Genomic DNA, 22,613 nt, shown 5'->3' on the forward strand with positions numbered 1-22,613 from the left:
CGTCTTGCCTTTTCACTGCCAAATAGGCAAATTAAATAAGGATAGGGACACAGCTTTGACCCTGAATTTTTTTGTCTTGGTTGTAACACAAATTTCTGCAGTACCCAAGTCATTCGAGTTTATTTTTGTTAACTAAGTTGCTAGGAGTGAATGGGTAGATTCAGGAGCTTCCACTTGGTCCTCTCTACCATGATAGCTCTTAATCTTTGGGTCAAAGAACCAATGTGGGGATTTTGAGAAGGTCTAAGTATACTGATTTTTACTCTCTAGTGTGGAACTGGAGAATTACCCATAGGATCTATCTGTAGTCCTACTGAAGCTACTCTGAGATGTACTTGAGCCAAAACTTCATTGTCTTGACCTGAGTTCTATTCTGATCCATGTACTATGGGGTTATTTTAGGTCTTCAGATATCAGCAGTAAGTCAGTATCTAATAAACCACAAAACAGTTTTTCCCTGTCAGTTACCTTGACAAATGGCCAAGGTTTCTTTGAGGGAAGGTTTGACAAAAGGTTCATGGAATACATTATGATGGCATTGCTGGGTCCTTTCTCTAGGAACACGGCCTCCCCCTAAACTGAGGAGGCCAAATATGTGAATTTATTTAGGTCTAGTAACTTGATAAGTGTCTATAAATTATCACTATAGCAACTTCTTTCATATTTCTACGAACAGACTTAGATATGCATATATTTTTAATTAGTGTTGGAAATAGCATCTTCTCTTGTCATTTTTGGCCGATAGATGCCAGCGAAAACAGAGCTCTTCAAGGGTGCAGGGGCACACACTCATCAATGGACTTTTTTTTAATGCCTTAGTGAAAAAAAGAGTTTATGAGCCCTCTGTTTTAGAATCTTTGAATACATTTATTCATAAGAGTTATACAAAACTGTAAGTACATATTAACAATTATGATGAGTAAAGAATTTATTAGATTCAGCATTACATTTTCATGTATAGTTCATAGTAATTGAATTTGCTGTTTTTATTACCTGGTTTTCTTTATTCTGATATTAGCACATTTAATTGATGAAAGAGGATGTATTTAATCGAAGACTTTTTCAAAACTTGTTTGATCATTTAAAAGAAGTCAATGAAATTTTTATAGTAATTTTCTTCTTTATGGAGTCACTTTGCTCTTGAGAAGAAGGATTACCCTTAAAGTATCTTTTATTTTATTGCAAAAGGGCATTCACAGGTAGCTCTGCATTTTTCTTTTATGTTTTCTGCATCACACCCTTGCTGTCTGGTCAACGAGTTACAATTTAAGACTTTATCCACATGCATGCAGACATTGGCTAAAATGAAATAAAAGACAAATAAAACGCTGCTTCTTGGACTAAAGTATTAGTTATACCAAACTATATTATCCCAGGAAAAATCCATTTATTCTTTCTGTATTGTATTATTCATAGATCGCTACATACATTAAGAAGTAATAGTCTTAAACTGCATAATAAACATACCTGATATAGCAGTTAAAGGTTTCACACAACCCAGATGTCTATGAAATCAGATAAATTTCCCTACCACGTTCCAACAAGGGGCACAGTAACAGAAATAAACTTAATTTCCAATTATCTCAGGTGTTGTTTATTTAGCCCAGTGTGTATGTGTGCATGTGTGTTTGTATGTGTGCTGTCATATTTGCTTGTGCAATGAGTGGATTGTACAAAGAGGCCAGTGTAAATGGGAAATCAAACCCCCACTCACACCCTATTCAACAAGCCAGACAAAGAAACAGTGTCCTATACTATCAGTGGCTCTGGTATGTGTACTTACGTGTGTATGTAGTGTCCCAGGATTAATAGAAGATTGGTTGGAATCTGCAACATATGTGCTTAAAATAGCCCAAAGTTCTTTTTCAGGTAACTGATTCCCCTGAAATGCAGCTGTTAGGGAGGAATCAACTGGTGTAGTGGACAGAGAATGTGTTACTGTGTGTGTGTGTGTATGTGTGTGTGTGTATAGGGGTGGCCATACTGAGGAGAACATCACCACGTTTCCCTTTCATATACTCCCTGGCTTTTATTTAGGGATGGAAACAAATCAAGCCTGACCTTATCTGAAATAGTAGAATCGGTTAGTTTCTACGCTTTTGCATTTCCGCTCCCCAACTGAGAAAAAGTAGGAGCTAACTGACTAGAAAGACTCATGGGAAACTTCATCTCCACTTTGGCTTGGGTTAACTTTGCTCTGCATGATTACTTCAACATCTGTCTTATTTTTGTCATCACCACTCTCACACATAACAGCTGAACTTACCACTTCCATTTGTAGGGCTGTTTTTATTGCCAAGATCAAAAAGACCGAAGTAGGAAAAGGAGGGTGAAGAAGCAGAATGAGGTCATACATATAGTAGGGCAGATTCTGAGACTGTCACACTCAGCAAGGTCTAGACATCGCTACTTAAAGATGCAGAATGGATATTACTTACTGCAAAGCCCATTATCACAATGATCAGTGCAGTCTGCACAGGGTTCTCCTCGTTTGTATGGGGTTATCTTGGAGTTCACGTTTCCTCTGGCAATGGAATATTTGAAGGACAGAATTAGTGACAACACTAAGAAATATAGGATTGTGCCATAGGAGTAGAAGATACAGCAAGAATCACAGGGGGTCAGAAAAGGGAGAGAGAGATTTCTGAAGGTTGGATCCACAAAGACAATTTCAAGGTAAATTGGCATGATTTAAATATATGAAGAGAAAAGGAGATGTGGTTCCATTGCCTTTACACTAGACTAAAGGTACGCCACCAGAAGACAGGTTTGTAGCAAGGTTCCTAAGGATTTTAGGGATTGACAGCTCACAGAATATTTCTTCTTTATTGGACAAATTTGCTGTCTTTGAAGATCTATTATGTGCCATGAACTGTTAGGCATTAAATATAAGTTATTATATTTAATCTTTAGAAAAACCCTGCAAGAAATGCATTCCTGTTGCCTCTTTATCGATATAGAGGAAAAAGGAGCTGGAAGTTGTTAAGTTATTGGTGAACTGAAGGCCACACAACTAGTAAGTGACAGAGCCAATATTTGTACTTGAACCTTGTAGACCACAGAGCCCATTCTCTATACACCATCTAACAATAGCCCCACGGTTTTATCACCCCTTAGAATGTACTGCTTGTCCTTCCCTGTCTTTCCCAATTTTCTCCTATCTTCAAAACTCCCTCAAATCTCCCCTTGAAGCTACCCTATCTATAACTTCAGATTGATCAAAAAGGTTGGATTATAGCTCAAGGTGCAGTCCATTTGGCCTGCCACATGCCAAAAGCAGTCCCTTGTGCTGTACTTACTCGGGGCAATAATGGCAAACATAATAATATTGAAGATTCATGTGAGGACAGTAGGCGAATGCACAGCCAAGCTGGTGGGAAGTGGCCCAAACAAGCTGTAAGTGAAAAGTTTAAAATATAGTCATTTTAATTAAATTTATAGTGCTCACCTTGTGTGACTTATTTGTTTTCTAATACCCTATTAGAAGTTATTCATGAAGGGAATTTTAAAAACTGAAAAATATTGGCTTCCGAGTTTTAAAATTTCTAAACTTGGTGATTATTCTTTTTAAAATATCTCTCCCAACTATGGGACTTCATTTAACATCCAAGAAAGCTTTATATAGTCACAATACCTTTGTTATAACAGTGAATCATCCTCAAATTCATAAATATGTGGACAATGGGGTACTGGGCAACAAGGGGAAGTCACCAAGGACAATTTGACTTTTGCAGGAAAAAAGAAGAAACCTTGTTGATTTTGTTTTTTTTGGTTTTGTTTTGTGTGTGTGTGTGTGCATGTCTGTGTGTGTAGATAATCTTAGGGGTCCCAATATAACTTTTCTTTAGTGATTATATAATACAAATGATACTTATTCAACAACTTAAAAATAATTTACATATGAGTTAATATTCTTGATTATCTTTAGCATTTCACCCTGTGACTAGCCCAGAGAAAATAGTTCAAGACTTGTTTAAAGGTCATTTAGTGTTGTTTAAATATAGTTAAAGTCAATCCATCACTTTATTCCCAGAGCTGTTATTTAAAAAATTCATTTTGGTAAATCAAGGTCACAATGACCAGATGAGTATGGGTATCCAACAGATAGTGGGTGGATGCTTGTAGATATATTAACGGGTAACACATACTTTGTAGAGTGGCTTTCATGCTCACATATAGATTGCATAGCTAAGATGTGTGGTTGGCATTCCCAGAATAAACTGAGGAGAAAAAGTAATTCTGGGATGATAGTGGACAAAAACCATTAAGCTTTTATCGGTTCATTTTTACCTGGGTGTAATGGCCAATTTTAGCGTTTGTTCGAACACTTCCAATTCCATATCTAAAATCTTTAACTTCATCATACAGAGATTGGATTACATCTGCCCATGATGTGAAATTAGTGGACATGAATAAATTCTCTCCACAGCCAGTAACTAAAAATCAGAAAAAGACAGGGAACCGATAGTTAAACTAGCACTTGCAAAGAATTCTCACTAAAAACTATTAGAATATCATTATTTCAATTCTTGCGATCAATATCACCTACCAAGGATGAACAGTCATCTCTCATTAACTGATCTATTGGAGAAATCTAATTTCAATTTCAAAAGCTTTGATCTGTGAATTGTAATCCCCCACCCTCGACCTATGAATAGCTCTTTTAAAAATGTAAATAATGACTCATTTTCAAACTGATTATCTAGCTTAACACGGTCACAGTCATCATTTTGGTAACACTAATAAAGTGATTAATACTTAATCAACAAGTATTGATTATCTGCTATGCCTTTATAGTATGAATAGAGGGGATATTAAAAGATGCTAAAGACATAATTTAGACCTCTTGAGCGCTGGCTATCAAAATAAGAGGAGCACATGTGAAGCATGCAGTAAATAGTAGACCAGACATAGATAGGATATCCAGTGGGAAAATTAAATCAGAGCCATGGATGCAGGAGTGACCATGGCATTTCTGTGGTGAGGAAGAAGCTGACCAGATTTTAGTAAAAAAGACTAAAATCGCTTGGAGTAGAGAGGACAGGTGGGGCCTTGGAAGTGAGGTAGAGATTTAATTCTGCATTAACATAATTTACACTTATGTTCTAGAAAGTAACATTACAAGAAGTCATTATTTTCACTAGGAATTTGTAGACTAGTAATTTTGACTACAATGTATTAAGCGGAAGATTTTTTAGATTTCAAGAATAAACTTGGCTTATGGCTAAACAAGGACAATGAGCATCTATCTGAAGTTCAGGGAAAAAAATTCAAAACAATTTTTTGTTGTTTTCCTCTCTCATAGCTTTTGCCTTTGACCATTAACTCAGACTCATTTTGAATTTTTTGGCTTGGAGAGCAGAAATAATGAGATTTTTAGGACAAGAGTTTAAAGAAAGAAAACAAAGGAATACAGGAAAGGGAGCAAGGTAGGTGTGTCCAGGGCCAGGTGATAAGCCTAAAACTAACAAACAAAAACTAGGTCACCAAACTGCCATATTTCACCACTTTGGTAACTTTCAGTTAATTTTTGTTTTTTATAAAATGATACATTATTCATTGAAGAAGTTTGACTTACAGCTAATTTGCCGTTTCTCTGGAGTACTGTGAGTCAAACGGCACTGGCTGGCCCACTTTTCAGCATTCCTTGCAACTTCGTCATTCCACGTCTTGAAATGAGGGCGGAAAATTTAGAAATGAAAATATGATGCTTTTATGAGATAACCATGATTTATATGATTACATTGAAAGCAAATGCCTATTTGATGAATAATTTTTAGTATTTCTTATTTTTCCATTGTTCTACCAAAAGATACATTTCTCTCTTTCCTAAATGACTCAGTTATCAGGAAGTATCTCTCTATATGGGATCACAGATTAAATATTTTAGAGAAAGAAAATAGCCATCCAGTTTCTCAGCACCAAAATAAACATTTCAAAACCAAGGCATGCTCTTTTAGATGGATAATCACAGGTATGTGTATATATATATATATATATATATATATATATATATATATATATCTCCATATATCCATATGATAGCCAGAAAAATATATATATATATATATACATGCTAGCTTACTAGCTTGGGGCTATGGCTATTTAATTAGAAATGAGAACTAAGTATGTGCTGTCCCTCCCAATGTCTATTGCATTTGCAGCAGTCTTCATATACCAAGGGTGCCAAAAAAATATATACAAACGGACACTTTGGTCAACGTTTCTGTAGCAGTAGTTCGCCATAATCAGAAGGGTCTGGATGTTGATGGTAACCACTTTGAGCACCTCTTGTAATTGCAGAAGTCAAACATGACTTGTATTCATCTTTTATTATTGGTACCTATTGAGTATTACAATTTTGATAGTTTTTTCCTTTCTTAAAATGTGCATACATGTTTTTGGCTTCCTCTGTATATATCAATATACTGCCAGATGCTATAGCAAGCATTAGTACGTTTGTGTTGTACTATATGAAATATAACAGTGTGAAGGACAAAAATGTATGGGAAATAAATACTTAACTTTATCTCATATGCAAAATAGAAAAAACATAGGAAAATAAATGTAAAGAACAATTTAGTACTATCATAATTCAGACAATTAAGCCAAGATTGCTAGACTTTACTTTCAAGAGAGAAAAAAAAGTTCCAATCTAAGATGAGAAGAGATGTTCAGAAAAAAGCAGACATCTTATATCTCTGAGAAAGCAATGCCAATTACTTATTATGGTCATAAGGTATTTACCGGTTCAATTCGCACAGCACTCTTGCTTAGAAATGAAGCTAAACATAAGACTCAGTAGAAAAATCTTTCCCATAGCCTAGATTAAGCAATAGTTTACAGAGTCTCAGAAATGGAATGAATCAGAAAGTTAACAGATCCTATTTCTAATTAATTTAGGAATCTCCTCCAAAAAATACACCTTTGCCCTGTGAATGAAGTATATGTTCAGTACCTCTTAAGATAGCTCATTGTAGCACTAATTGCTAAATAGACTTTTTGATCTCTTGTGGTATAGTATAACTTCCAAATACCTTTGATTTGTTGATTCTAGCTCAGCTCTTTTAGAAACTTCAGAACCAATTTAATTCATTTGTCATATGATAACATTTTACATACTTGAATCGGGAAGAGAAACAGTTACTCATTTTTAGTGAGTATCCCATATGTTCCTGGCATTGTATTTATACTACTATTTCTCTGCTAATCCTCACAAAGATGTAGCAAAATTTGAATTATAATTTCCACTAATAGACAGCAAATCTGACGCTCTTCCAGATTAAGTAATTAGCCTAGAGTGAACTATCCTATTCTCCTGGGATAGTCTTTATTTAGTCTAAATAGCTCCTATTCATCATATTTTGGATTCCAGGCTCCCCACGCTGCTAATCAACAACTTCTGTGTATACGCCTTTTATTAATATGTTGTCCAAATCTGTACACATTCTATAGTATATTATCTGCGGATAGCCAAAGAGTGAGACTCTCATTGTTCAGATCCACACACTGGATTTATTATATAGTTCAAGTTTTCATTTGCAGTTTGGCACATAATTATTCAAGTAACGTAATTTACAAGGTTTCTTCCACATCACCTGCCCATTAATTATACCTTTATCCTATACTGATAGAGTCAATATGATGTTTTTCAGTTCAAATGCAGTATGCTACATTTAACCACCAGCCAATATGGCAACTTTCTAGTGAAATACACAGATTCAAGTATTTTACACATATAGATCTTGCTTTACTGTCCTTGCTAACTGGTGAGATGCTAACTGATAATGATCTATCAACAAGACACAACTTACCATTTTAAGCATGTTACAGGCACTGGGGTGTGCCATTCTTCTAAGGTCATTGTGCTTGTTAATAATCTCCCTTTGGACTGATGGATCTTTGGTGCTCAATAAAGAGAAACCTGAGATATTTGGCTTCAAAATGAAGGAAAAAGTAGAATAATGTTATAATATTGAAAATAAAAATAACAAAACAACAGATTTTAACATGGAAGTTACTAAAAATGTTTAGTTTTGTGTTCTCCAACTGTAACATCAAACTTACCCAGAGGGCTTGTTAACATAGATTGCTGGGCTCCACTCCCCAGAGTTTTTGTTTCAGGAGACTAGGTGGGGTCAGAGAATTTGCATTTCCAACAAGTTCTCAGGGACCATTCTTTGAGAATCAATAGTCTGTCATTGAAATCACTTGGTAAATGTGCTGGTTCTTTCCAGTTTGCTGTACCACCCAACCCGTGCACTGTTGTGGGGAACTTGGGCCTGTCCTTTTGAATATCACCATATTTTTTGCCTTTAACAGTAAATTAATGTGATCCATGAGACCTGTTTGCACATGATCTTATCTCATAACATGCAAGAGTTTAAAGCCCTCATCTGTGTCCTAATTCGTACCAGAAAATCCAATAGAAAACAAATAGTACCTAGAATTCTGCAAAAAGAGAATATGATAGCCAGCAAAAAATATATACTCAAACTATGGAGAATTTCAGGCTTAAAAATATATACAGTGAAATAGAAAGAGACTATAATATGTCCAGATATTGTTTAGATAAAAAAATATGGGGTACCAATTAGATTCATTATCATATAAAGATTATGAATAGTGTGCACATTTATGTTTAAACCGACCTCAAAAGATGTCCTTTTCTGTCTTAATAAGGGCATAATTAGGAGGCAGCATTTATTTATGAAATGGAAAAGTTACTCATGAAAAAATTATGGACTATTAACACTGAAAGAAACCCCAGAAATCACTTGGTAAATGTGCTGGTTCTTTCCAGTTTGCTGTACCACCCAACCCGTGCACTGTCTCCCCTTCTCTGCCCTGAAGCTGATCCTTCTGGCCTGCACCACCGAGGCGCCTTTGTCTTGTGCTTTCTCCATCTATTGAGCCAAAGGGAGCCACTGGTAGCAGAACACAGGGTGGGAGGGGCTAGAGGTCAGGGTATTTCTTGCCCACTTCCTCCCTACTTCTACACTCCATCTCTGAGAGGAGATACCTCCATTTTGAGCCTACTATTTATTATCTCTTCCTTCAGACCTGCAGGCCTAGCGGCTGAAAGGCTTCCAGTACTTCTAGCCGCTCTCTTTGTTCCTTTAACCCTGCTCCTTCCTCTGTAAATATTGCGTCATTAAAGCCCATTCATTCAAAACATCTGTGTTGAAGAAAAGAAATGGTAATTATGTGGTATGATGGAGGTGTTAGCTAAAGCGATGGTGGTAATCATTTTGCAATATGTTAAGTATATCAAATCAATACTCATACACTTTAAACTTACACAGTGTTCTGTGTCAGTAATATCCCAATAAAGCTGGAACAACACAAAGCAAAACATGTGTGTCGAATTCTGTTCCCTGTCTAAACTCTGAGTGAAAAACCTCCTTTATTTTACCCATTAAAAAAGGAGATTCAGAAAGGTTAACGGAGTTATATAAGAATCTCTTTTTTCATGGTATCCAAAACCCAATTACTCTACATTTGGAAGTGCAAATTAATAAACAGATAGCATATCCCTTGTGCTTATAGGCTCTATTTTAATGATGAGAGCAACATATGGAAGCTACCATTGTTTCTTTAGAAAATAGCTTACCGCATTAAGCATTTTGCTATCAGTGCACTTGTGTTTTTCTTATTCTTTGGATTTATTAATAACCTCTTTTGACTCACTGGTCAAAAATCAATGAAGCACTTGGCAAAAGAAAGGACATTCTGAAATATAATTTCAGAGGATTCATAAGCATTTGAGTATATTAAGTCCACTATTAAAGCTGGACAAGGTTGTGTAAATAACTGAATTAATATCTAATTTTTTTGTTTACTGCAACCTTTTACTTAGACATCACCTCACATTCACCTTCTCATATGCACTACTTTTGCTTTTCCAATTACACATTTACTAAACACAAAGCAGCAAAAATAGTCATTTATGTTTTAAGTGCTATGTGGATAACAATAGGGCTACATGCCAAATATACCCTTGAAGATATAGCTCACACCATTAAGAAAAGAAGCCAAAAGCAAATAATAACTGAGATCCTTGGTAGGTGCCATAGGTTTTCTAGAAGCCAACACTGTGAGTACTAAATAGCAGATCCTTTATAATCAACCTTGCTGATATTCATAGTATTCATCAGCATACTGTCACATTTTCTTTACATCTTAAAAAAAAACTGTGAAATAACTTACATTTTTACTTTATGGAAGTACTATTATATAATTTAGTTCTCAACACATGTGGTAAGAATTATTATTCCCACTAAAAATTGAAAAAAAAAAAATAAGGTTTAGAGATACTCCAGACCAGATAAACCACTCCTTAATAGGTATTGCTCAGAATAAATGGCTACATTGACTAAAATTCTATGCCCATTTTACAGATGTGGGCCCTGGAAATTAGATATGTTAAAAATCTCCTATTTAAACTTATAAAATCAGTGAGCAAAGAAGCCTGAACTTGAACCAAATTATTTGGCACTAAATAAATCCTCGGGTCTTTCCAGGTCAACACACTGGCACCTAAAATGCAATTAGCAATTAGGAAATAGCACTTCTGAACTTTAAAGTTAGTTTTACTTATTGTCTTTTGAGAAATATGGAAGTTGTATTATTATTCTTTTTGGTTTCCTCAAATAACTTTCTAGTGTACAAAATGCTTGATTTCTCTAGAAGTAAAACACACTATCCCTTTAAATAAGTACAGAAATCAAATTATAATAGTCAGTTTCAAGGGTATAAACCGACTTTCTTTCTTCTGGTACAGCCTAACTTACTTGATCTTATAGTAAAGCTGCCAAGGCTTCTCTCCCAAGGAGGGAAAGAGGAAGTAGACACTTATAGGCCAGACCTCACGTTTCTTGTTTGAATTTTCCCTGTTGGCAAGGAGAGGGATATGTCTTTCTTCTCTCAAAGCTCATATCTTTCTCTTGCTCACTTTCCATTTGCTTCTCATCCTGCTGCACTCTGTCTTCTGTCCCCACCACCAACTGAACTGGCATATGCCAAGACCATCACAACCTCATCAGTGGTAAATATAATGGAAACTTTTCATTCTTTATCTTACTTGTTTCAGTAGCTTGGGGAAATGTTGCATATATACTTCTTCTTGAATCACTTTCCCCTTGGCTTTGTGACGCTCTTATTTCTTCTCTTTCTTCTCAGTCTCTTTCCTTTTCAGCTTCCCTTCCTCTGGCTCACCCTTAAGTATCAGTATGCTTCACAATCCTTTCCTAGGTCCCTTCTCCTTTTCACTTCATGCATTTTCCACTTTTATAGTTTCAATGCCATTAATATGCCGATGATCCCTAAACCTCTATCTCTAGCTCAGATCTTATTTACGCCTCACCTGAAACCTACCTGCCCCAGATGAATTCATTCTTGGCTCCTCTCAGAGCCTGATCATCATCAGATGCTCCCTATGCGGGTGCATAGCATCGCCAGTCAGCCAGTGATGTTGCCACCCGCTCCTCACATTCCAGGTCCAACCAATCTCTATGTCCTATAGCTTCTACTTTGGAATTAGAGTCTCACTCCCATAGTCAAGTATAGGCCACTCTTGTGGTTTATTATCTACATGACTGAACAAGTTCCTAACTAGTCTCCCTACCTCCAGTCTTGTCCCTGCCCTATGATGGAGTGATCTTTCTGAAATGCAATTCTGACTACATCACTCTCTAATTCGGACACTCTCTGATTGCACTTAACATTGCTTATAAGGCCCATGGGACCTGAGCCTCCTTTTATTACTCCAACCTCATCCCATAGTACATCTCTTCTAACCCCACCAAACATGACTGTCTCTTACTTCTTCCTACTCCAAACTGGCTTATTCTCAGACTCTCATGCACTCTCTCTCTTTTATTTGTTACACTTCAAACCTTAACCTTTTCCTCAAATACTTTCCTTTCTCTACTGCTACCCTCTCTCTTTACTGGTCTAAATCCTACTAATTGTATTATCATGAGGCCTAAATGAGATGAAAATACAAAATGCTTAGAATTTTTTTTTTTTTAATAGCAAATATTCAGTCATAATATTCCTCAGGACGTCATGTTTGCCTTCACAATGCACTTGCTATACTTTCTATTTTGCCTATTGACTCATAAATCCTCTACTACTTTGAAGTGTTACGTGGACAGTGACTATATTAATTTTATTTATTGCGCTATCCCTGGCGTCTAGCACTATGTCTGCTAAAATAGACACTACATAAGTGGTTGATGAATTCAACTAAATTGAAATTTATTGAGCTAAAATTTGGAAGCCAAATTATAGTTTCATTTTTGAACTGTTGTTTAGGACTTCGTAATATCAAATAGAAACTTTTCTGGGTCTAGAGACTAAATCTTCAAGCACATGTTAAGTCCTTCAATTAAACAACCTATTCATGATAAAAAGGAATTCCTTTAAGGCAAGTAGTGAGTTAATTTTATACTTCAGATTCATGCTATGCTTCTTATCTGATGCTCCTTGCTGACCCACTGTCTTATTGCTCAGTAGTGTTAATCAGTAAAAAAAGTTACCGATTGCTTTAAAGATACACGGTGTGAACCAAAGTACATTATGTGATGAGAGAATAGTTCTTTTTGCTTCCCATCCCAGGAGATTTGCAACCATCATCTTATTGATTTAACATTCACCATGAGCTATGGGTAAGGCAGCCCTCTTAGTAGAGCATAAAATCTGTCTTGTAAGTGAAATCCTTACCATGCCTGCAGCTTGTTGCAGCAGTACCACAAAACATATGCTCACCAACATCATTGTCTCTGAGAAGAAATGAAGCATTTATGAGACTTATGAATAAATAAAAATAGCTTACTTTAGGAAAAAACTGATTATAATTCTAAGGAATGGATTCACATAACTTTGCGTAGATTGAAACTTTTCTATGAGAATAGATTTTCTTGGTAAGATGGACAGTTTTTCTTAATAAAAATCAGTCTCATTCTTAATTTACAAATGAATGTAGGCTTTATTCCTGTGTTACCCATTCTTAGACTGGAACCAGGAATATAGCAGCGACTTTTCTTAATACTTTAGAAAGACAAGAATTTGAGACCCAAAGGCTAAAAAGTAAAACTGATCTGTAATAATTCATGTGATGAGCCTCTCCAATTGTGAGAAACTTAATTTAAAGCCTTGTTTAAAAAAAATTCTCTCTGAGTCATCATAGTCTTTAATGTACCAGTGAAAAAAGTAAGTTGCAGATATGCAAGGTTATGCACCAAAGTAATACCATTGGATACCTCTTAAGAAGTATAAATCCTCTTAAGATGGATTTACAGTTCCATTACAATTTTACTTTTAGTTCCTATAATTCTCTGTTTTTATTATTATTATTATTACAAATTATTATTATCAAACAATTGCCAAGTGTTACTTTTATAATAATTCCCTCTTTAAATTTAAAAATTCTTGAAAGCACTTTTTCAATCTGATTCTTCTTTAAATTTTGTCTTATTCTTCTTTATAACCATTAACTATTAAAATTCACTATCATTGTCCCATTAGGGTTCCTGTTTGAAAGTTGGACAGACTGTTTTCTTCAATTAATTTATGGACGTATGATTTGAGTATGTTGAATACCCTAGTAGCTTTGTCCTGAATGTACTTCAGTTTATTTATAATCCCATTAGAAAGCGTTATGCCAACTATAAATATAATATTCCATGCATGATCCACCCTTTGGTTTATTTGATGTGTTAAACCAAGGCAATGCTGAGAAAAATATTTGAAATAAATCTTAATAATTAATACAGTCCCATCTACTAGTAGTAAGGTTGAGAATAAGATGAAAGGCTATGAAAGTTTTTCCTCCCACCATGGATAGCTCTTATCATTAAATAATGCAGCAAATGTTTTACCTGAGATGAGCAAATGGGAAGGATAAGATGTTCCTATGTCCAAAGAGATGAATGTATGTTGATCTTCAGCACAGCAATATATATACATATGGAACACAAATCACTTCTCTTTCCTGTTTGTTTATGCTGAATTATGCAAAGTGGTAGTAATGTGTTATGGTGAATATGCCCTATAGATCTTATCACCTGCTTCAGTAAAAAATAAGCCCATTATTTAATTCTAAAGAAGAACTACGTTAATAACTGACTGCCGTTCTCCTGTAATTAGGTTTAATAATGTTGGTAATGACGGGTTAGGGAAGGCCTAAGCTTTACTTACAATGGTCTAGAGAGCATGACACTATTTAGCTAGGTAATGATTTATATATTTTGGTTTTCAATAGCATGCCATGGAATCATTCACTAAGTAGTTTCAGTAAATTGCCTTTATGTAGTCTTAGGATTACATAATATATATTACAAAATCTACCATTATGTTCTATTATTAAAATTGATCATACAATTAAATATGAAATTTAATAAGCATAAGAACATTTTACCTTATTTTCATTATCGAATGCCATAATATTAAAACAAAATTCTCAAATAATGTTTTATAAATATAATATCACAACTTACTAAAAGAAAATATCACCCAGATATATGAAAAGGGGGAAAATGAGCTTTACATATATAATAAATTTTTTCTAAAAACTGCTAATTTCTCATGCTTTCATTAAAAAATAATTTTCCTCCAAGACCATGTTAACCTAGATTGGAAAAGCAGCACCATACTATTTTAGGGGGTGGGCTTTGAATCCAGTCACCCTTGTTCTTTCCTCAGCGTCACCACCCACTAACTGAGAAAACCTGAGTAAGTAATATATCCTCTTTATGCCTCAATTTACTCATTTGTAAAATTAGTAATATTAATAACCATAAGATGTTAGGGTTATTATTAAATAATTTAATTCATTTAAAACACTTAGTGCTTGTAAGGTGGTTATTTTGGGACCTAGTACTTTACTCCAAGAGTCCTGCAAGGAATTTTACCTATCAGTGCAGCCAGTAAGATACAGGAAAACTTCAGTACGAGCTATGAAAAATAATATAAATGAAGCCATTTCAAAATGTAGTCGGAGCTGCCATCTCAGAGGAACTGACGTGTACTTTCTCTCGGACCTTCAGAATGTTAAAACTGGGCAAATCACATTTGGACTAGGCCTAGGGCAACATTGTACTTCAAACAACTGTTTGCAAAGCTAAGAGGAAAGCGGATATTTTGACTACTGGACTGAAAATTAAGGACATTCTTTAGAATTAGCATCACTATGGTAGCTTATCTGCATCGATAGAAATTCCTTCCTTCTATTCATGTAACTATCCCTCTTCCCTTTCTCATAAATACCCCCTTCCCTTACCTCCTTATTGGAACACCATTTTGGTTTCTGGCTGATCAGTGTTTCCCAAATAGTCATTCTTTTGGATCTCAAATAAACACTCATTGTCTGTCACTTTAGCCTTTTATTTTTAGGTTAATAGAGCTGTGGAAACAACAAAGCCAGCAAAAGTGCTTCGACCCCTCCTGCCACTGTCAGGCAAAAATTCAGGTAACTTTTATGTCCAGGCAGGCACTTATGTACTGGAGAGTACTTGCGGAAGTCCCCCTTCCTAAAGGGAAATTACAGCACACCACTGAAAAAAAAAAAAAAAAAAAAAAAGAAAAGAAAGAAAGGAAAAGAAAAATTGGGATTTGCTCACAGTGTAATTGGTTAGAGAAACTTCCCTAGCACCACACTTCACTCAGGGAAACATTGTGCAGGGCTGATTTACCCAGCAGAAGCAATCTTTCCCACAGGGGAAAAGGAAAGCTGTGTATGACAATCTGGCTACTCCAACTAGACAAAATGAAGCTGAAGAAACCCATTTCTTCCACCAACACCTAGAATACTAAAGTAGAAGTTCTAGCCTGGGGTTTGGGAGGACATTGGAAAAGAGGCAGATATGAATTTCAAAAGGTGTTAAAGGGATTGTGCTCACAGAGAGTCTACTCATGAACCTCTGGGAGTGTTACCTCTGTAAATCTCCCTACCAGGTCTATGGGCACCCCAAGTCACCAAGTCCTAAACATATACCTCCCCCCTCACTCTGCTGCCAGCTCCTTGTTCATGCTGCGTGTGCCTGTGAGAAGGAGCTCCCATAAATCAGGAACACAGTAAGAGATAGGCCACAGTTAGTGGGCAAGGGCCAAACTACAAACTCAAGCCATGATACCACTTTCTGGAAAAGAAAAGAGAAGTTTCCAACAGCCAGCTGGGTGAAGTATAAAAACCAGAGTAGACACAAAAAATTAAAATTTCACCCACAAAAGAAAATAAGAAAGGTGGAGAAGATATATTTTCACAAAGACAGAAAATAAAAGACACCTCAGGTAATAACAACACTGTAGAAATACTACTGCTTCTGCTGAAGGCCATGGAGAAAGAGTTAAGGAGGTGTCTGCTACTTCAAATGCAAAAGAATAAATGCATAACTACAAGTACTATGAAAAATCAAAGTGATATAGCATCACAAAAGGAAACGATAATTGTCCAACAACTGAGTTCAAAGACATGGAATATTGTGAGCTAACTGATTAAGAATTCAGAATAGCTGTTAAGAAGAACCTCAATGAGTCACAAGAAAACTCAGAAAGACAGTGCATGAAATCAGGAATAAAATATATGAACAAAACAACGTTTTTGTTAAAAAATAATGAAATTATAAAAAAGATACAAACAGGAATTCTAGAGCTGAAGAAATCAATAAATGAGATGAAGAATGCAATAGAGAACATCTACATCAGGGCAGACCAGATGGAAGAAAGAATAAATGACTTGGAGGTTAGAAATTTTGAAATAACACAGAAGAGAAAAGAAAACTGATTAAAAAGAGTGAAGAAAGCCTACTAGAGATACTGAATTCCACCACAAAGATAAATAGAATAATTGGGATTTCAGAAGGAGAAAGGAACAGAGAGTATATTTAAAGAAATAACAGCTGAGAGCTTGTGAAACCCAGGGAAAGACGTGGACATATAAGTCGATGAAGCTAATAGAACACCCTATTATCTCCATGCAAAAGAATCTTCTCCAAGATACATTATAATGAAACTGTTAAAAATTAATGATAAAGAAAGAATATTAAAGGCAGACAGGGAGAAAGAAAGATTAACTTACAAAGGAACCCCCATTAAGCTATAAGTGGATTTCTCAGCAGAAACTCTGAAGGCCAGGAGAGAGTGAATGATATATTCAAAATATTGAAAGATTAAAATTACCAGCCAAGAAGAATACTTTCTCTGGCAAAGTTATCCATCAGATATGAAGGTGGAATAAAGGCTTTCCCAGATCAGGACACTATAAGCATAGAAAACATAGACCAATATCCCTGAAGAATATAGATGCAAAAATTCTCAATAGAATATAAGGAAACTGAATTTAAGAACTCGTTAAAAGGATTATACACCATGACCAAGTAGGATTTATCCCTGGGATGCAAGGATGGTTCAACATAGGCAAATCAATAAATATGATACACTACATTACCAGAATGAAAGAAACAACATTACATGATCATCTGATACAAAGATGAAAGAGCACTTGACAAAGTGCAACATTCCTTCATGATAAAAACCCTCAACATTTCGATATAGAAGGAAGATACCTCAGCATCATAAAGACTACATACAACAAACCCACAGCTGTTATACTCAATGGAGAAAATTTGAAATATTTTTCTATAAGATCAGGAACAAAACAAAGTGACCACTCTATCCATTCTTATTCAACATGGTACTGGAAGTCTTAGGTAGAGTTATCAGGCAAGACAAAGAAGTAAAAGTGGTCCAAATTTGAAAGGAAGAAGTAAAATTATTTCTATTTCTGGATCCTGTGATTTTATATATTGAAAACCCCAAAGATTCAAGAGAAAAACTGTTGGGTCTAATCAATGAATTAAGTAAAGTTACAGGATATAAAATCAATAAAATAAATCAGTTTCATTTTTATGCACTAACATGAAACATCTAAAAAAGAAATAAAACTATCCTATTTAAAATAGTTTCAAAACAATAAAATACATTGGAATAAATTTAACCAAGTAAATGAAAGATCTGCACAATGAAAACTACAAGACTTTTACAGAACTGTACACTTGGAACCTATGTAACTTCATTACCTATTGTCACCCCAATAAATTTTAATTAAAAAAAAATAAAACTACAAGACTTTGCTGAAAGAAATTGAAAGAGACACAAATAAATGGAAGGACATCCCATGTCCATGGATTGGAAGAATTGATATTGTTAAAATGTTCATGTTACCCAAAGCCGTCTATAGATCCAATGCAATCTCTATCAGAAGCCTAATGGCATTTTTCACAAAAATAGAAAAAAACTATCCTAAAATTTGTATGGAGCCTCAAAAGACTCTGAATAGCCAAAATAATTATGAAACAGAAAAACACAACCAGAGACATCACACTTCCTGATTTCAAATTATACCACAAACTATTTTCATTAAAACAGTATGTTACTGGCATAAAAATAGACACCTAGGTCAATGGAACAGAATACAGCCCAGAATTAACACCCCAGATATACACTCAACTAATATTTGATAAGAGTACCAAAAGCATCCAATGGGGAAAAGATAGTCTCTGCAACAAATTGTGTTCTAAAATGAATAACTACATGCAGAAGAATGAAATTGGATCCCTGTCTTATGCCACTCACAAAAATTAACTTAAAATGGATCAAAGACTTAAACATAAGACTTTAAATCATAAAACTTCTAAAGAAAATATAGGAAAGACTCTCCTTAACACTGGTCTTGGTAAAGATTTTTTGAATCTAAAAATCATCAAAAGTACAAACAACAAAATAAAAATTCGACAAGTGGGACTATAGTCAACTTAAAAGCTACTGCAAAACAAACAAACAAAGAAACAATCAACAAAATGAAAATGCAACCTGTGGAACGGAAGAAAATATTTGTAAACCATGTATTTCATAAGGGGTTAATACCCAAAATTCATAAAGAAGTCATAAATTCAATAACAACAACAAAACCCCAAACAATCCAATTAAAAAATGGGCTGAGAAATTAAATCAGCATTTTTCCGAAGACATCTAACTGACTAAGGTACATGAAGAGGTGCTCAACATCATTAATTATCAGGGAAATGAAATCAAAACCACAATGAGATACCACCTCACCCCTGTTAGAATGGCCATCTATCATCAAGAAGACAAAAAATAACAAGTGTTGGTGAGGATGTGGAGATAACGGAACCCTTGTGCACTGTTGGTGGGATTGCAAACTGATTCTGTGGTGAGTAGTATGAGGGTTTCTCAAAAAATTAAAAATAGAACTACCATACAATCCAGCAATCCCTCTTCTGGGTATATATCCAAAGGAAACTGAAACAGGTCACTGAAGAGATATGTGCACTCCCACGTTTCTTGCAGCATTATTCACAATAGCTAAGATAGTTTCATCAATGGATGAGTGGATAAAGACGTGGTATACCAGGGGTGCCAAAAAATGTATACACATTTTCAGAGATGTTATCTATGCTCAAGCAGTAATTCGCTGTAATCAGAAGTGTCTGGACACTGATGGTAACCACTTTGAGCACCTCTTGTAATTGCAGAAGTCAAATGTGACTTGTATTCATCTTTTGTTATCGACATATATTGAGTATTACAATTAATACAGTTTTTACCTTTCTTAAAATGTGTATACATTGTTTGGCACCCTCTGTATATGTACAATGGAATACTATTCAGCTATGAGAAAAGAGAAAATTCTGTAATTTGCATCAACATGGATGGACCTTGGAGACATTGTATTAACTGAGATAAGTCAAACAGAGAAAGACAAATACTATATGATATCTCTTACACGTGGAATCTGAAACAAGCTGAGTTTGAAAAAACTGAAAGTGGGATGGTGTTTGTCAGGGGCAGGGGGGGAAAGTGGGGAATGGGAGAGATGTTGTTTAAGGATACATGCTTGTAACTAGTAGATAAATAAGTCCTGGAGAACTAATACAAAGTACAGTGACTGTGGACAACAAAACTGTTATTAACATTAAATTAAACTCAGAAACTAGACCTTAATTGTTCCCATTATTAGAAGAAATAATTATGTGACTCGACAAAGGTGTTAGCTGGCACTACAGTGAAAATCATATTGCAATATAAATGTATCAAATCAATATGTTGTCCACCTTAAGCTTACACAATTTTATCTGGCAATTATATCTCAACTTTTTAAAAAGAAATTAATTAAGAAAGTCAAAATGTGATACTTTTTAAGAAAAAATGTTTTTTAAAAGTGTGAGTGTGTGCACATAATAAAATTATAGTTTATTAACAAGACAAATTATGTACTTAAATGCCTGAGGTTTGAAGTATGTAGTAAACTTGGTCCATTTTTTCTTTTCCTATATTCTAAATCAGTAAGACTTATTGAATAAAATTATATTGCATATATCTACTTGAAAATATGATACATTTGTCCTAGGTATCTTTTCTTGGATCTTTAATATTGCAAGATGTTTACATGAAGTTACTAGTTCTTACCAAACCTGTCTGACATGGTTAAACCATGAGATGATTTGGGGCTAATGGGAACATATAAATATAAATATTTAGAGTAGGCAAAATGTTGTAACCCTTAATATTACTAAAGGGAACTCATTTTCATGTTAAACACCTTTCTGTGTAAATACAGGAAAAATAATTCAAAAACATGGTAATCTAATATATGTGCCAAAAAGAGTTTGTCACTCTACACTTGTATAATTCCATCTCCCATCCAGAATATCAACTTTGCATACCCAAACAAAATAGTTGGTGGAGCCATCTCATATAGACATAGACTATGTCATTTGAGCCCTTTGCTGATTCTGGAACTCATTCTCAATGGGCAAACTGTGTTACTTAGCAGCTGATTTGAGGAAAATTCTGTACTTCATTTTCCTAATTTTTAATATGGGATAATCACGATATTTGCCTTAGAGGATCAGTTGCAAAAATGAAATGGGATTAACCTATATAAAGCACTGGGGACAGAACACAAAGTAAGGTCTTAATAATATCAGCTCTCAGTTCCCCTCCTCCCCCTCCTTTTCCTCTTCCTCCATCTATTGGCATGCAGGGAAATACAACTTATCTTAAAATTCTAAGGAGATTCTGAGGAGATATTATTTATATATGTCTTGATAATCATAAGAGAGGATCACTGAGACATTTAGTTTAACAACTTTCCCTGCAACATTATTTAAAAACAGAGAAAATAAATACAGAACGATAAAATTACTTGGTCAGGTAATGTGGAACTATCTATTGACATAAGATCACTAATTATCTTATTCAATGTTATTTTCACTTTATGAATGTAAATTGAAATAATGTTACTTACAGTTCCTACTTTATAGAGTTTTCTGAGATATTAAAAATGAAATAGAAGTGAAACGGCTTTACTTGAATGAAGATGCTAAGAAGAAACTTCAGGTCTCATTATATGTAGTTGAGTGATTCTTCTCTCAATCAAGAAGAGTTGTTCCTTGGCAATGGGCTCTGCCTCCATGAGAGCCTGCACAGCGTTTTTCCCTCATGTGATCTTACTGAATATTAGTTTTGGAAAGAAGACACTAATTCTTAACCTTCCATGTCAGATAACTTATCTGTTGGTCTTCACAGTTAGCCATGGAAGGATAAATTCTCTCCCCCTCTAAGAAATGTAATCTCAGTTGTTTGGTAGCCTTGGAAATTTATTATATCCTCAATGTCTCTTGACATTTGATGGCACATCTGCAAATATAGCCACAGAATAATTACAATAACAGCAAATCTATAAGTTATACCATAATAAAGTTATATCCTCATGAACTTCCAATTCAGTACTTTAAACTTTTAAAATCTTCCCTTGCGTGCAAAGTTTTCAATTTCAGAGTCTGAAAAATATTTAACCACTAAACCAATACTGACAATTTGAATATTTCCCAAAGAAGGTCATCTCTGTGGGAATCATTTCCTTCTATGTATGGTATTTATTCACATCAGTGTTTGTATCAGATAACCAGAACTAGGTCTCCCCTTTCTACATAGGTAGGTTAAACTTGCGTTCTCTTCCATATTTTTGCATCATTGGTGGAGAATCAAAATCTCAGTTTGTTATTGTAGTAGCAGATTGATCAAGTTTATCTACTTGTTCTTATCTATATGGGGCAATAATATTTTAAATTTTATTAGAGACTTCAATAATTTATTGAGTACCTACCATGTGATGAATAGTATTTTAGATATCCTGATGTCATTTACAATCTAGTTTGAGAGCTAAGACTTGAATAATGAAAGCAATGAAGAAATAAATATAAAACAAGTAACACTGTAATGTAGATGACCATGTGAAGAGAGCTTTCTTCTTATATTTGCTTCAAAACAAACATATGCTTGAATGAGTCATGGATGTGTAAATTTGGGAAAAAATTTATTAGATGGAAATCATTGTGTTTCACCAAGAAAGTTAACTTGTGTACTGGTAAAAGCTACAGGAGGTATTTGTCAGAGGGGAAAATATTTCGAAGACAGCAATAGCAAACCGTTCTGGAAAAAGTACCTGCAGGCTAAGAACAAATCATGACTAACAAGTAGAGACAAGAGATGGGAGGATAACTAAGCTTATGTTGAAGAAAGGAAAT

At 34.8% G+C, this 22,613-nt stretch overlaps 1 protein-coding gene across 1 annotated transcript; it reads right to left on the reverse strand.

Annotated features, from left to right (window-relative positions):
- Nucleotides 1-1,125: 1,125 nt before the first annotated feature.
- LOC109448870 (cysteine-rich secretory protein 2) lies at nucleotides 1,126-12,780 on the reverse strand. Its single transcript, XM_074333993.1, has 8 exons — nucleotides 12,727-12,780; nucleotides 7,815-7,937; nucleotides 5,582-5,669; nucleotides 4,561-4,566; nucleotides 4,291-4,436; nucleotides 3,300-3,394; nucleotides 2,439-2,524; nucleotides 1,126-1,299 (listed from the first exon to the last, which is right to left on the reverse strand). The coding sequence occupies exons 1-8, from the start codon at nucleotides 12,778-12,780 to the stop codon at nucleotides 1,172-1,174; spliced, it is 726 nt and encodes a 241-aa protein (XP_074190094.1). The 3' UTR covers nucleotides 1,126-1,171.
- Between the last annotated feature and the right edge of the window lie 9,833 nt (nucleotides 12,781-22,613).

The sequence above is a fragment of the Rhinolophus sinicus genome, linkage group LG05 (assembly GCF_036562045.2).
Source record: "Rhinolophus sinicus isolate RSC01 linkage group LG05, ASM3656204v1, whole genome shotgun sequence".
In the NCBI taxonomy this organism is placed as follows: domain Eukaryota; kingdom Metazoa; phylum Chordata; class Mammalia; order Chiroptera; family Rhinolophidae; genus Rhinolophus; species Rhinolophus sinicus.

Bases quoted from the DNA above. Each gene is read 5' to 3' on its own strand.
- LOC109448870 (XM_074333993.1), bottom strand. From the start codon at position 12,780: ATGATGTTGGTGAGCATATGTTTTGTGGTACTGCTGCAACAAGCTGCA. The intron at 2,525-3,299 runs GTAAGTACAGCA...TTCCATTGCCAG, and splicing joins GTTTGCCATTATTGCCCCGA to AGGAAACGTGAACTCCAAGA. The intron at 1,300-2,438 runs GTAAGTAATATC...ATTTCATTTTAG, and splicing joins TTGTGATAATGGGCTTTGCA to CCAATGTCTGCATGCATGTG.